This window comes from Penicillium crustosum, assembly GCF_028827405.1.
Source record: "Penicillium crustosum strain IBT 35664 chromosome Unknown utg000003l_segment0_segment0, whole genome shotgun sequence".
In the NCBI taxonomy this organism is placed as follows: Eukaryota; Fungi; Ascomycota; class Eurotiomycetes; order Eurotiales; family Aspergillaceae; genus Penicillium; species Penicillium crustosum.
The window spans coordinates 5,146,452-5,161,777 of record NW_026623124.1 but is presented as its reverse complement, the minus strand read 5'-3'; the positions used below and the strand labels follow the sequence as shown (position 1 = coordinate 5,161,777).

Genomic DNA, 15,326 nt, shown 5'->3' with positions numbered 1-15,326 from the left:
GGCTCGGTCGTCCACCCCCCATGGGATAGGAACCGCCTCTTTCCTTGAATTTGAGCTCCATTCTTTATATTCGTCAATCGTTACCACGGACAGAATGGCTCAGATCCAAGGCCACTGCGAAGCCCGGTTTTCTAAGCTACGCGACTTAATGCAAGAGTTCATCGCGTCCGGACAAGACATCGGTGCTAGTCTGTGTATCAATATCAACGGCGACAATGTGGTGGATATATGGGGGGCTACGCCGACGCATCGACCAAGAAATCATGGGAAAAGGATACGGTAGTAAATGTCTTCTCAACCACGAAACTAGTCACCAACCTGGCGGCTCTAATGCTCATCTCGCGTGGTCTGCTTGCCCCTGAGGATAAGGTGGCCCAGCACTGGCCTGAATTTGCAGCAAACGGAAAGTCGGAGGTCACTGTCGGCCAAATCCTAGCCCACACGGCGGGCCTCAGCGCCTGGAAGGACAACATGAAGCTGGAGGACATATACGATGCCGAGGCGGCAACCGACAATCTAGCGCGCCAGGCACCGCTGTGGCCTCCCGGAACCGCCATGGGATACCACGGGATAACGCAGGGATTCCTCGTCGGAGAGCTGGTGCGAAGGAAAACGGGGATGCCAATCGACAAGTTCGTAATGGAGGATATTTGCCAGCCCCTGGGCGATGGGGCTGACTTCCAGCTTGGGTGTCGCAAGGAGGACTGGAACCGGGTGGCCCCCGTCGTACCTCCTCCGGGGCCTTCCATCAAGGACGTGCTTAGCCAACAGGCGGGATATGAGCAGGACTCGATCGTTATGCGCACGCTTTGTAACCCCGAGCCCACGGCCGAGGACGCTAACACTGAGCTCTGGCGGTCTAGCACGTTGGGCTCAGTTAACGGCCATACAAACGCTCGGGCGTTAGTTAAGATCCTCTCTTGCTTCTCGCTCGATGGTATATGTGCGGAAGGAGGCCATCGCCTGCTGTCGCCCGAGACAGTGAAACTGGCGCTTACAGAGCATGCGACAGGAACAGACTTGGTGACGGGGCGGAGCGGGAGGCGTGGGCTTGGGGTTTACCTCACCGGGCCTGGGTCGGGAAGCGTCGAAGGTAAGCTGCCGGAGGGCAATGTTGGATGGGGTAGCGGATGGGGGGGGTTCGATCGTGGTTATGGATAGCGACAGGAGGCTCACAATCGCGTATGCCATGAACAGGATGCTGAGCGCGGAACATCCTTCCCCAGCAGCATATATTAAGGCGGTTTATGAGATACTCGGATCTACCTAAGCTGCCTAGCATCTGGACGAGCTTGGTTCAGAAATTGAATAATTCTGGGATTGATAGAGGTAGATCATACTACGCGAGCAGTAACAAAGTATAATATATACTCAATTAGACTGCGCCAAAACCCGAGAATGGGTAAGAGAAGTCGACCCGCAACCCGAACCCGCAAACCCGATGGGTAGACTCGACCAACCCGCAACCCGCCCCGCAACCCGCGCGGGTTCCCGCAAAAACCCGCGGCTGCATAATTTTCCCAATTAAGCCATAGCGAAGTGTATAAAAATGCTGATTTATGACAGAAATAGACGGATACGACAATGTATGGTAAATCTGACATATGTAAATTCTCTAACTAACTAAAATGACAAGATCCGCTCTTTTCCAATCTCGGCGGACATAGCTGATTAAGCAATGTATGTATTTTTGTATGGTACCGTTATCATGACGGTCCATTGATTTCCCGGTTTGTAAAGACCTGGTAATTTCAGCATGCATAAATGCATAGTACTTGACACACCCCCCAGTTCTTGAAGCTATTCAAAGCTCTCAAGGACTGCCTTTCTTCCAACTGTTTCGCAGCTGCTTCGCAACCGCTTCGCAAATGATTCGCAAGTGATTCCAACTTACCTCACCTGTCTCCTCACTGATCTCGGCTCAAATCGTCGATTTATGCAGTTTCCGCAAAACAGCCTCTGTTCTCAGAGGTCATGTGACGAATCATGTGACCTACGTCCCTCATTCCAACCAACTCTCTGAAGTGTCCCTGCTTCTGCTTCGTCAGAGCTTTGGTGAGCCCATCTGCTGGCATCGCAGCAGTTGGTACCCAGTCCACATATACTCGACCTGCGCTAACTTCTTGCTTCATCCAGCATCGATTGATGTCAACATGCCGGAGCTTCGTATGCATCGCGGCCCCTTCCTTCGTCAATAAATCGACAGTTTGCTGGTTGTCACACATGATGGATAGTGGGTGATCTGGTTCGAAGCCTAGTGCATTAAGCACTCGTCGCCACCACTGTACGGTTTTTCCTGCCTCTGCTAAAGCTAGTAGTTCGGCCTCGGTAGTCGATGTGGTGACAGTCTTCTGCTTAGTGGCCTTCCAATCGATTGGGCCACCATATAACTTGCAGATATACCCTTCGGAGCTCTTTCGATCTTTATGGTCTCCGAACGACGCATCGCTTGCAAATTCAACCGATTTCGCCGCCATCGTCAGGGTCGTATCTCGATTTCTAGGTTGTTTGTTTGGTGTTCTGATGCTGTTTGGTGTTCTGATGCCGTATTCAATGGCCCAAAAGCGTGTCTCATAGAGATACTGTATGATGCGATCGACTGCATCTATATGCTTTGGTCCTGGATTTGTAAGGAATTCAGCCACTTTGGAGGTTGCTTTTGCAGCATCTACCCGGGTAATGGTGGTGGCATACTGCGCAGATCCAACCTTGGCCTGGAAACCATGAATCTGTTGCGGTGATGCCACCCCATCATAGGGTACTAGAGGCTCAATGCTCAGTGGGGACCCTATTTTTCTCTCTGTGACGAGATTGTATTTGTGTGCCATGCTCTCGATGTAGCTATCTTGGCATAACCAGAGCTTCTTCTGCTCTCTATCACGTATAATACGTATATTCAAGAACCAGCTTGCATCCAGTTCTCGAAGCTCCCATTGCTTCTTTAGATTTTGATCTAGTAAAGCGGCTTCTTTAGCCTGTTTGGGGTGATTGACGATGATGATATCGTCCACGTAGAAAAAGACAATAATGCCTTTGGTTGTAAAGATGCATGGATCTTCTTCCACTGGGGTAAGGCCTAGTTTTACTAGCACCTTTGTAGCTTCTTGCTGCCAAAGCCTTGGTGACATGCGCAATCCGTAGAGGGCTCTATGCAGGAGCCAGCACTGATTTAGTGCTTCGAAGCCTGGTGGACACTTGGTATAAACCTCGCTTTCTAGCATTGAATTCAGGAATGCGGTAACCACATCTCTCTGAATCATATCTAGATCAAAGGCGGCAACTAGTGCGAATACTGCTCTCGCTGTTTTGACAGCTAGTGTAGCAGCTCTCTTTTCTTCAGTTGACATCCACTGTAGATCTCCTCTCACGCAGATTCTTGCTTTGAACTTCTCGAGCATACCATCTGCATCAAATTTGTATGTAAATACCCACTTCAATGGCAAGATCTGGGTGCTCTTTTTGTTCGGTAATGCAACCTGAGAGAAGGTCTCTTTAGCCTTTAAGGTCTCAATTTCAAACTCCGCAGCTGCCTTCAATTGCGTGGCAAAGGGATGGATTTTTAGCCGCTTCCAGTTCTCTGGTGGTGGAGGCATCTGATCTCTATGCAGTCTGTTTTGCATATTGAGCTTCTTCGTAATACCTGTTGTAAAGGCATATAGAAGGCTTGGTGGCTCGGCTAGCTGTTTCTCGTCTAGCGATAGATATGCAGTGTAGTCTGGATCTGCCTTTGGCTTCCGTATTCTGGGGCCTGAGATGATGTTAGATTCATCAATTGACGCAGAGATCTCTCTAGTAGGCCGATCTTCTGGCTCTGGAGTAGGCGTATACTGCATCTCTTGTTGCAATTGACGCTCTATCTCTGCTTCATCTTCATCATATTGATCTCCCTCTCCCCCTTCAGCTTCGATCGACTGTATGACATTGATCGGATCTGGCGAAGATAGCGAGGTAGGAGATCTCTCATGTGGCGTACTCTCAATCGTAGCAATCGACGATAGTGCTCTTTGTGGTGAGGCTCTCTGTGGTGACATAGGGAAGCTCCCAGGGATCTGTTCTTGATCCCTTACCTCTATCATTGAGATATGTTCTACCACTGAAGCAGGGCCTGCCATTGAAGCCGGTGTTAAAGGTAAAACAGGTGTTTCCTTTAAAGGGGGGACCCTTGGTGTCTCCTCCCTACTATCTAGAGTTTGAGCTTGCTCCACAACTCTAGATTCCTGGATTTCTTCATTTACCGCCTCTGGTGCAGTACCTTGTTCTCGGTTTTCGACGTCATCATTGAGAGTTATGCGAGCAATTGACATCGGCATACGCATCTCTATGCTCAATTCTGACTGCGCTTCTTCCATTGAGAGCACTTGGGGCCAGTTCTTAGCGCTTAGTCCATTTGTCATAGTACTAATTGCATCTTCTTCTTGCGGTAAAGGCTTCGTTTTAGAGTACTGTCTCGATTCATCGAATACAGCATCTCTTACAACTTCAACTCTGCCTATGCCTGCTCGCCCTTTGTATGGAAACCAGATCTTGTATAGGCTCTTTGAAACATAGCCTACAAGATAGCCGATCTCTGCTCTCGGAGCCATCTTGTTAGATTGTACTCTCTTCAGAAGCCTTGAGTACGTTAAGCACCCATATAGCCTCATATTCGACAGGTTGACAATTTGATCTTTTAAGCCATCTGGAGCCGCATAGCGCATCAATTCCTTCCATGGTATGATCCACTTACCATCCATCTTTGTAGGGGTACGATTCATCATATATGCAGATGCATACATCGTCTCTGGCCATAGATTGTGGGGTAGGTTCGTACCATTGAGCAATGCTCTGCCGTTCCTTACTATCATGCCTCCAGATCTCTCTGCTGGTCCATTCATCTCTGGCAAGCCAGGTGGTGCATGCTCAATGGTACACCCTTCGTCTTCAATCATAGATTCAACCTCATTGCCGGCGCTTCTCTCATTATCATAATGAAATACCCTGATCTCGATTTTCAACCAGTTTCGGATCAATGCTAAGAATTTACGAACTGCCATCTGACACTCGCTCTTCTTTATATGGGTAAATACGAAGTGACACCTTATTCCATCGAGATAGAAGTGCGTCATCCATATATGACCGTTGTAGGCAGGCTGGTTTTGTACTAGATCGAAGTGTACTCTCCCTAATATACCATATGCCTGGCCTATCTTCCGGCGAGAGATTTGCCTAGGTGCATCTGCCAATTGACAAGCTTCACATACCTGCATTTCTTTGCCTGGGTTGCTTGCAATAGTGATTCCTTCAGTCATCTCTGCCAGTTTGACAATTCGCGCCTTGCCAATGTGGCCTAATCGACGATGCCAGAGCTCAATTGAAGCCTCAGATTTTGGCTCCTGATTGGATTTCTTAGTGGCAAACGTCATTTCAGGCTTCAAATCTGATGCCTTTTGGGTTATAAAACCCCTTGTCTGGGTGAGCCATGATAGCTTCTGATCGTGGTAGATCTTATAGATCTGACGATGGCCATCAATTGTCTCAATGCAGTTTGCTCTGAGATTCATTAATAGGCCCCCCTTCATCATCAATCCATGAGATATCAGATTACTATGGAAGTTTGGCGAGTACCTAGTTTGAAATAGGTTCATCTTAACGGCGCTTCCAGTGGTAGGGTTTACACCATAGATGACCACAGTGCCTATACCGGCCACCTTCGTCTCTGTATCTCCCACTTTGACGTTGCTCTGTACGCTTTTAAAGGTGCTAAACAAGCTCCGATTGTTGCATACGTGGATTTGAGCACCTGTATCAACTACCCATCTGTCTTCTGTAGGTGTAGTTGTGGCTTCAAAATCCTTGATTTTTGTTGACATAACGGTGTCAATTTTGACTGCGTTGGTTGTCAAGAAGCCAAAGGCTTCATCGTCGAGGGTTGTATTCGCTTGCTCTTTAGCAAGGGTCCCCCTTGGCCTTCTGCATATGCAGCTCGCTTCTTGTCGACAATTGCCTTCCATCTAGGATTAGCCTTCATGGCCTTCTCCCACTTCTGTTTCAATGCCGGTGAGGGCTGGTAATTAGCAGGCCTTCTATCTTCATAGATTTCCCAGCAGGCCCAAGGCATATGAACTCTCGATTTTACCCTGTCACATGGACATGGCCTTCTTTCTAGGCCATCATTCCTTGCCTCTATAGGCTTTGCTTCTTCATTGCCTTGCCATGTCGAGAAAGCAGCCTTTGAGATGCCTCTTTGCGCAGCCGGCCTGCCATGGGTAATCTTCCAGTGGGCTTTGTACCGAGTCATGATTTCGAAGAAAGGGATGTCCTGATTATCCTGTACTCTGAGAGCCCATGTTTCATAGAATCCAGGCGACATTATAGAGATTGCTTCAAGGAATTGATTCGTGGCATCCTCTGCTTCTGGCATCCTTGCCTTCTTACACGATTGGTAAAGCGATTCCCAGTTTAGAAGCCATTTCTCGATATCGGTGTTCCGATCTAGGCCTCTATCTAGGTTCCGCCACTGTTGACGGAGCTTAGTTTTGTATGTAGGATCGCTCTCTGGTGCAAATCGTTTGTGGAGATTGAGCATCAGCTCCAAAGGTGATGGTATATCAATGATAAAGGGCTGGTAGGGAGTATCAACTGACTGCCTAATTGCCACCGCCACTAGATCTAATGCCTGTAGTTTCGACTGATAGGCTCTGTTCTCTGCATCCCAATCTGCTTTTAGGGATAGCCTCACATTGAACCAGTGTTCTGGGTATTCTTTTATGGCATCTTTGACAGAGATGATCTCTTCAGGTGGTTCCAATTTAGGACGTTCTTCCTCCTTAAGAGACGGATTGCATTGATCCCATACTTTATATGCAACTGCAATTGCTTTAATATATGAGAGCCATGCATCCCATGATTCTGTATCCTTCAAAATGACGCGGGAGGAGGCCGCGGAGAGGCTTAACATGATATTCATTATTGTCGATTTTCGTCGATGAATCTGATCTTCTTCGAAGGAGATAGGGGTGCTTCGACGATTCAGGGGTTGACCGTTGTCAAAACCACTGTGAATCGGCGACAGCTAGGTAAAAGATGGTCTATATGTTGTAGACAGATCTTAATTGGAACGAAGCCGGGCTCATAACTGACAGAAATAGACGGATACGACAATGTATGGTAAATCTGACATATGTAAATTCTCTAACTAACTAAAATGACAAGATCCGCTCTTTTCCAATCTCGGCGGACATAGCTGATTAAGCAATGTATGTATTTTTGTATGGTACCGTTATCATGACGGTCCATTGATTTCCCGGTTTGTAAAGACCTGGTAATTTCAGCATGCATAAATGCATAGTACTTGACAATTTATACTAATAAAATACAGTAATCTACGGCGGTTTTATTTATACGTCTAAGGCACCCTTCGACTACTACTATTTCTAACCGCGGTCAGAAATTATCTATATATTGAAAACTCCCTTCAGACTACTACTATCTCTGACCGCGGTCAGAAATAGTATAGGCTAAAGTGGCTTTTCACGCATAAGTAATTTCTGACAGCCGTTAGAAATAGTAGTGGTGTATTGGCTTGGGTGCATTGTTGTTGTCGGATTGGTCTGTATTGTAAATGTAGGGGTCCAATCAGTGGTATTCAACTCTCTGTATTTCTGTATCGGCTCTTGGTACAATTTATATGGAGCCATGATTACATAACATTAATTACAAAAATGTGTAGGATTAATAAATCCCCCGGTATGCCGGTCGTCATGCTCCGACAGTTGTTGGATGCCTGAGGCATCACCATGTGATAGAACCCATAGTAGATAGTACACCTGCTCTCTCTCCTCCTTTCTCTCTCCTCTCTCTGTCCAACTCAATACATACAGTCTTTTCTCTATGAGTACACTCGCACTGTATCAATTGTGTTGACCCACTTCGCACTTTTCCAGAAGTCGTCCGAGAGGTGGGTATAGCGATCCGTCAGAATCGTCCTTGGTTCCTTTTAGAAGATGAGATGACCTTTCGAATGGATAAAACCAGTTATAGCTAACCTACCTGTCCCATGCAAAGAATAACGCCTGGCTTTTTTGCATTGATGGCTGCTATGAGGAGTCTGAACAATCTCTCACGTTGGTAGCCTTGAATTTGATAATTTTGCTCCTTGGATATGAATGGTCTCAGATCGAGGACTGAGACATGATGCAATAAGCACAATATATCATTCGAACCGATCCGCAATCCTTCACTCAATGAACTCAATGTTGGACACTCCGATATCACAACATTAGCCCCTTTGTGCCAGGGATGTTCTTGGAGCTGCTCTTGGAGAATTACCAATAGGCCACTGCAGGTAAATGGCTCAGCAAGCGACTTCGTGACATTAATCTCTGCATCTGAAAGTGGTATACGTCGAATTTGACGGATGTAAGAAATGATATCGTAGAAAACTTCGCTATAGGAATTCAATAAAGATGAACATATTTCAAGTTTGAAAACCTGAGCAGTGATTGTCTCCATATTGGTGCACTAGTCCGCGTCACAGAAAGACCTTATCTAGTTTCAGATGTAGATAGAATAAGTACACATCGTGGCGGCTTAGTTTCAATTTTTTAGGCAACTCAGATGAGCTCCAACTGGATTGATGAATCATAAGGATAATCAGGACCAAGTATGATAGGTTGTGTTACAAAGTTGAATGGTCTATGTCATACTCGAAAACGAAAAGTTAGCGTGGCATCGAGTTAGCAGTTCAACGCACACTTTAGAGCCCTAAGACAGAATGGCAGAAATCCGGCAGAGCACTCACGACATGTCCGTAAGAGTGAACAAGTTATCAGTGATTAAGGCACATCTGTAGTGGCAAAGTGTGGGCTGGGGCATAAATTTGGAGATTGCCTGCTATCTGTCAACTGTTGGTCGGATGGAATGTCAGTAAATTTGGTTGTGGTGTAATGTCGCAGCCCAGCGCTGCCGCGGCCGCTTATAATCTGTCTCGATAGCACCCGGCCTGCCTGTAATTCGCATCTACGTCGCTGTGGTGAATCTACTCTACCTGTAAATTACTTCTGCCGCTAGGAGACTCTTGTATTGTAGAATTTAAACTATCCGAGTCCGTCCTATGACAGATAATGGGATTATGTTGTTGTGGAAGGCAACACCAGCCTGTATCAGTATTTCGATATTCTCTTCATTTGATTACATGTAAAAGCTACACAATGTAAGAAAATTTCCACAATGTAAGAAAATTGGGCACGCATCAAGACGGCTGCCATTGATGACCTCACTTAGCTTTAGCAAACTCCCTCAATTCATCACTCTGCCTCAATTCATCACTCCCCTCGATTCATTACTCTCCCTCAATCCATCACTCTAAATTCATCAGTTACGTGCCCCAGTCATGTTTTTTTTTAGTACATTCAATATCAATAAACCTACGTAAGCAATCAAATTTACCTCTCTCTCTGAACATCTATCCGACGTAGTCTCTTCAATTCATCACATCTGTTGGGCAGACTAAGACAATATATCCATATTTTACTCACAACCATATGATTGAACAACCTATCTTGCCCACAAGCCTCTAGCCATCACAGAATGAATTGAAGCAAGATTGAAAATTCCACATTACTATTACACAAGTTTTGACCAAATCCACAGTGGACAGATAAGCGGGCCAACCAAACATACGGAGAAACGGTTCATGATGGCCTGCTGCTTCCCCGTATCAATGCTGACGCGAGATCCTTCCCCCTCGTCTTCGAGGCGGTTCTCCACGCCGCCAACAATGCTATAGCGCAAGATAACGTGAACAAAGTTGATCTGGAACAAGCTGTGGTAATGTAATACAGTGCGAGTGTACTCATAGAGAAAAGACTGTATGTATTGAGTTGGACAGAGAGAGGAGAGAGAAAGGAGGAGAGAGAAAGGAGGAGAGAGAGCAGGTGTACTATCTACTATGGGTTCTATCACATGGTGATGCCTCAGGCATCCAACATAATGGCTCAGGAAACCAAGGAGGTCGCACTCCGGCCGTCTTTGAAATCCAAGAGGCCGCGCTCAAAGCTCGCGTCAAGGAAGAGGCGTTCGAGCTTGTTCAAGTCACAGCGTCCGGGTTCAAGTGGCCAGATACCTTGGCTACGATAGATAGCGCGATAGAAGATGGTGATCTCACTGCCGAGAAAGGGGCGACGATCAAAGAGAGTATTCGACTATTATCTTTGATCTATTCAAGAATAGAACTAAAGTATACAATTTAAGAGCAAACTTGAAAGTGCGAAAACGCTGTATTAAGAGGTAACTACTTAGGTCAGAATCAAAATATTTAATAATCAAGAAATCAAAAAGCATTGAACTTTAATTCTGAAATAGTAGTGATATCGATGTATTCAGATGTATAGAATACCGATATCATAAAGTATACTGCGGAAAAAACGAGTTATGTTGCACTGGCGGTTGGAGACTGCCGTAGTATCTAGCCATCACTCTTATCACCCAAGGTAAGTTGAATATGTTTTCCTCTGGGGCTCCCGACAAACCTCCTAGTGCCCCCGATGATATATATTCAACAATTGAAGTACGGATACTCCATGGTATTTATCCTGACCAATTTGTTCCAGTGCTGCTCTTTCAAAAATGCCTGGCGGTGCCGCCGGGCTTCCGGCAACCCCATAGGCCAGTTGCTTGTGTTTTGCATGATCTCATCAACTATCTCTTTTGGTAGACCGGCAGTTTTCAGGTCCTCACCTACCTCTTGTGACCACCAGTGATGCTGCTGCGGGGGCACATTGCGGGTGGAGCAGACGCGATAGTGAGGGTCAACCAGATACAACGTGATGGAACGATAATGTCCTGGCCGAGTCCGATCAGTCAGGGAGAAGTGATTAGCGCCGTGCTCTAGGACGTTGGGAAATGCGATCAAACGGCCTTGCGAGACCGAAACTGCACCTTTATCCTGCCATGTCCTCACTCCTTGGTTATTGGTGTCCAGGTCCCAGCCTCTATATCCCAGGATCTCCGCCACTTGATTGAAATCTGAGCCGTCTTTCCCACATCTATGAGCGGGCTGCAATCGGGGATGCCACTTTTGCCCTTGCTCTTTATCCTCCCTATATCGATAAAAGCCTTCATCTAGCTTGGTATTCTGACGGAAGGTGATCTGGGGTCCGGTGATATTGTCGATATCGTATGCAAAGATGGCAACAGCTACCACGTGCTCGTTGAGCTGGCCTTCCATGTCCCATTTCTTTCCTGTGTACTCCGGGTTGCCAGGCGAAAGCTCAATGTTCTCCATGCTGACAATTATTTGCAGTCCTTGCGAGCGGAAAGTGTCCTGAAGCCGAATGGTAGATGGTTTGTGGGGAGGCGTGACTGGCTTGTATGGAATTTCCCCCAATCCTTCCGCTCGCGGACGAGATCAACCACAGGTCTCTCATTGTGGCCCGCCGTTTTCCACTCTTCGTAAGAAAATGCGGTCCCTGGCTCTGGGTGGCGGAAGCGCAGTAGGCGCTTGGCCTTCCTTTCGATCATATTCCAGGGGTATTGCTTCCAATCCTCTGGGGCAGGAACGGGAGTGGCCGATCCATCCTCGGGGAGCTCGAGATACTGCTTTGCGCGTTGCCAGAGGTCTGAATCTGGGGGTGGCAACTCCTTGTCTGCGTTTCGCTCCACGTCTGGATAGCCTTCCAGCCGTTTTTGCGCCAGCCGGTAGCTTTTGTGGCCCTCTTCCGTGTTGTCTCCCGCACTGTTCAAAAGCGCTTCTCGGATTTTGCGGTACATCGATTTCCTATGCTCCGATGGAACCCGGAAGGCGAGCAGCCATTCGGGAAGCTCATTCTCCCATTCTACCCCATAAGTAATGATCCGTAGTGGCACCGGCCCCAACTGGCCTTGATTCAGGATATCGCTCCAGCCGCGCTGTCCCGGCACCAGACAGTCATTCCACAACGGAATTGCCCGGCCCACTAGGGTTTCAATTGAACGGTAGAGGTTCTGGTGCATCGGGTGCAAATTGTTGATATATGAGGTGAGGCGCACCGTCGTCGACCCTGCATCCCCGACAAACTCTACTTCACACGGCAGGGCCTGATAATTCGCGCTCCATCGATATTGAGGCACTGTTCCAAAGTTTGGATGGACTCCCAGGTGAGGCTGAGAAGTCTGTGCAATCTGCCTCTTGACATCCGCCAAATCTGTCCTCTTGTCGAACTGAGTTGGCGCAAGGCTTGTTGCTCCTTTATACGCGCCCAGCACATTCTCTATCTCCACTCGAGCCCTATCGGCCAAAACCAAGCTCTGCCCATATACTAGTGGAAACAAGTTCGGGTCGACGATACTTAGTGTACACTTTGACCGCCAATCCAACAAGCTGGATTGGATGAGGGTCCGTAGCACCGGTAATACTGCACGTTGGAACTCATCAGCCAACTCCCCCGTTCCAAGCGCAGGAACATGATCAGACTTGCAAACGCAGGACCCAGTGTCAAACACCCGGATATGTCTTTTCTGACGATATTCGACGGCCTTATCGCGTAGTTCCCGCACGCACCAGGTCCAAGCCCGGTCACTCAGCAGGGGATTCATCTCGATGGAGGCGGTGCTGTCTTGCCGCCAGCGCGCTACGACCACACCATTGAAGACGTCAACATGCCAGTTCGGGATGTCAGTCACACGGTTCATTACTGTGGTCATAGTCAGCTCACGTGCCGTAACAGCGGGTGCCTGACGCCACTCTTTGTTTCCGTGGGCAAAGCGCGCCTCGGGCGGGAGCTCATAATCCAGAGGGATAGCGCCAAACCCGGGCACGCAGAGCGGGCCCTCGCCGCTGTTATCAAAGGCGATGATGGTGGGCTCGTTGGTGAGCCTGCCGCCATCATCGGTGGGAGAAGGGGGATCATCTTCCATCTTGGGAGGGTGAAGAAGATCTTCTGTTAACTGAAATAAAATCAGGGGGGTGGCATGGTAAGACGAGGAAAGTGGGGCATGGGTGCCTTATGGCACTTTAGCCCTCTTCCCTGAGCCAGCTGGATTTAGTTAAACTCCCTTGAGAGTAGTGTCAAATTAGCGGACCCGCCGTTCCGCAAGTTAGTGGAGATGTAGTTGGCTAGCATAGCATGCGAAGCAACGACCGGGCCGAAACACCATTCTCTTATCACATCCACCTTTAGGGGTAGTGCGCCCCACTGGTGGGCGTCTCCGGCCAACATGTCACCCGACTGAGAAACAGCCACCTAGGGGATACCATACGCCGACACAATGACCGAAGAGAAAAAAAAACTGCCCCCCCTTCCCCCGTCTATTTTCAGCTTAGGGCGAGAATGTCTTCTGAAATAGCTAGGAAAAGGAAAACATCAGTTTGACACGAGCAAATTCATTCAGTTACAGGTTACAGGGCTAGTATCACTTGAGGCGAGTGAATAGAGAAACTCTATAGGTGAAAAACACCAGCAACCGACACTCCTAGCAGAGCAACTTTTCAGATGTCTCGTGGAGGGCAAGTTGGGAGGTTAATTTGGGGTTGTTCGGCTAGCATTTATATAATAGTGGGTATGGTGGGCATCCCGGGATGGGCATACCTATAGGCCGTGGGCGTTATGGTCGGGCACTCGAAAATCCAAATAGCCCGCCACCTACCGTGGAAGGGCGATAGGCACCTCCTAGGTGCCTATAGACGGGCGATGTCGTAGCCTAATTCGGCTAATAGACTATCGGCGATCGGGGGCATATCAACTTGACCGATAAGATCGGCTTTCTATCCTATCGCCCACTCTCTCTGGCATAAATATATCGAGGCTCATTAGGCAATCTAAGTGGGCTGGTAGCTTGACTTTATAAGGAGTGTTAGTCCGCAGAGTGGGTATACATTAGTTTTGTCTCATTGCATAATGACGCTTTTCCCTGGAGTTGCTCTCATTACTGGTGCCGCGTCCGGTGCGTCTTTCCATTTTGCCACTGCCGGATGCCAGAAAATCGCCGTAGCCGACCGATCAGGTGAAGGGCTGGCGCAAACGCAGGATTTGATCGCTAAGGAGGCCCCAAATGCAGCGGTCGAGGTGATCATGGTCAACGTCGCACAACCCGAGTCAGTAGCAGCCATGACAGCGCGCACCGTGGCCCGCTGGGGGCGTATTGACTACGCTGTCAACGCCGCGGGAATCCAGGGTCCAACGCAACGATCAACAGAGCTCACTCTTGACGATTTTGATGCGATTAACAATGTCAATTCTCGCGGCCTGTGGCTATGTTCACGCGCTGAGCTAGCCCAAATGTCAACGCAGACCCCGTTGCAACCCCATGACGGTCGACCTGGCAACCGTGGTGCTATCGTTCATATTGCCAGCCAGCTGGGCGTTGTATTGCGATCGACTGCACGTGAGTGTTTCCTGGAGGATTGGCTTATCTGACGAGGACTTAATTCTATTTCTTCAGCGGCCTACTGTGCCAGCAAGTCCGCCGTCATGTCGCTCACCCGTAGCGACGCCATTGATGTTTGACTGCCCTCTGTCTGCTGATGCCCTGCCTTTGCTAACCCATCTATGCTGGATTTAGTACTCTAAAGATAATATTCGCATCAATTGCGTATGTCCTGGTCTAGTCGAGTACGCACTTTCTCTGCTGTTCTTTTCTTTTGGTCGGGTCGGCTCGCCATTCAAATTTACACCTCCCTAGGACGCCCATGACCCAAGGCTCAGAGGAGCAACGTGAACTTTTTTCGTCCGCTATCGCCATTGCGCCGATGAACAGGATGGGCCAGCCATCGGAAATTGCTGACGTGTGCCTGTTTATGTGTAGCAGCAAGGCGACCTTTGTGCAGGGTGCCTCCTTATTGGCCGATGGGGGATATACCATAAACTAGATGGGTGCTTCCATTACTTTATGTTGATACAGCGTTTGTCACTTAAGCGGATGGGACCTGCCCTCCCCCCTCCTTGTCTGATCTTCCCGTATCTCTCTTAGCAGCTAGCTTGATGCGACCGATTAGGGTTCTTTTCCTATAATATATGTTGTGGCCTGGCTTCAGGGCAAAAACCGGGTGCCTCATGCGTCTACTGCTCCATAGGTACATAGTCGGGGGGGGCTTTGCTTCCTCTCTAATACAACTCTCTCCCTCCTGCCTTTGATCATACATACTGTAATCACAAAAGATTAGAATGGTGCGATCGGAGAGCGCTATGCCCTAAGTACACTTTGATAGGGCAATGGATAGGTTATGAAGATTAAGATTTGTTAGAAATGGGCTAGATGGGTTATAATAGAACGTATACATTAGTTGTATGACACCATGTATAGCTGCTAGATTTTCCCATATTATTTGCGGTGAGAAAGGCCAGCTCCTCTGGTTGATGTAGGTATTTATT

At 48.1% G+C, this 15,326-nt stretch overlaps 3 protein-coding genes across 3 annotated transcripts; 2 read left to right on the top strand and 1 right to left on the bottom strand.

Annotated features, from left to right (window-relative positions):
• Positions 1-228: 228 nt before the first annotated feature.
• Positions 229-1,161, top strand: N7487_009058 (serine hydrolase domain-containing protein; the record flags this gene model as incomplete). The annotated part of the gene is made up of 1 exon (XM_056876788.1): positions 229-1,161. The coding sequence occupies one exon, from the start codon at positions 229-231 to the stop codon at positions 1,159-1,161; it is 933 nt and encodes a 310-aa protein (XP_056728976.1).
• A 9,373-nt stretch (positions 1,162-10,534) lies between these two features.
• N7487_009057 (DUF4246 domain-containing protein) lies at positions 10,535-12,873 on the bottom strand (the record flags this gene model as incomplete). Its single annotated transcript, XM_056876787.1, has 2 exons — positions 10,535-11,344; positions 11,383-12,873. The coding sequence occupies 2 exons, from the start codon at positions 12,871-12,873 to the stop codon at positions 10,535-10,537; spliced, it is 2,301 nt and encodes a 766-aa protein (XP_056728975.1).
• Positions 12,874-13,805: 932 nt separating this feature from the next.
• On the top strand, positions 13,806-14,824 carry N7487_009056 (SDR family NAD(P)-dependent oxidoreductase; the record flags this gene model as incomplete). Its single annotated transcript, XM_056876786.1, has 4 exons — positions 13,806-14,340; positions 14,398-14,456; positions 14,518-14,567; positions 14,638-14,824. Coding segments are annotated over 4 exons (831 nt in total), but the record flags the coding sequence as incomplete, so codon positions are not given.
• Positions 14,825-15,326: the final 502 nt, after the last annotated feature.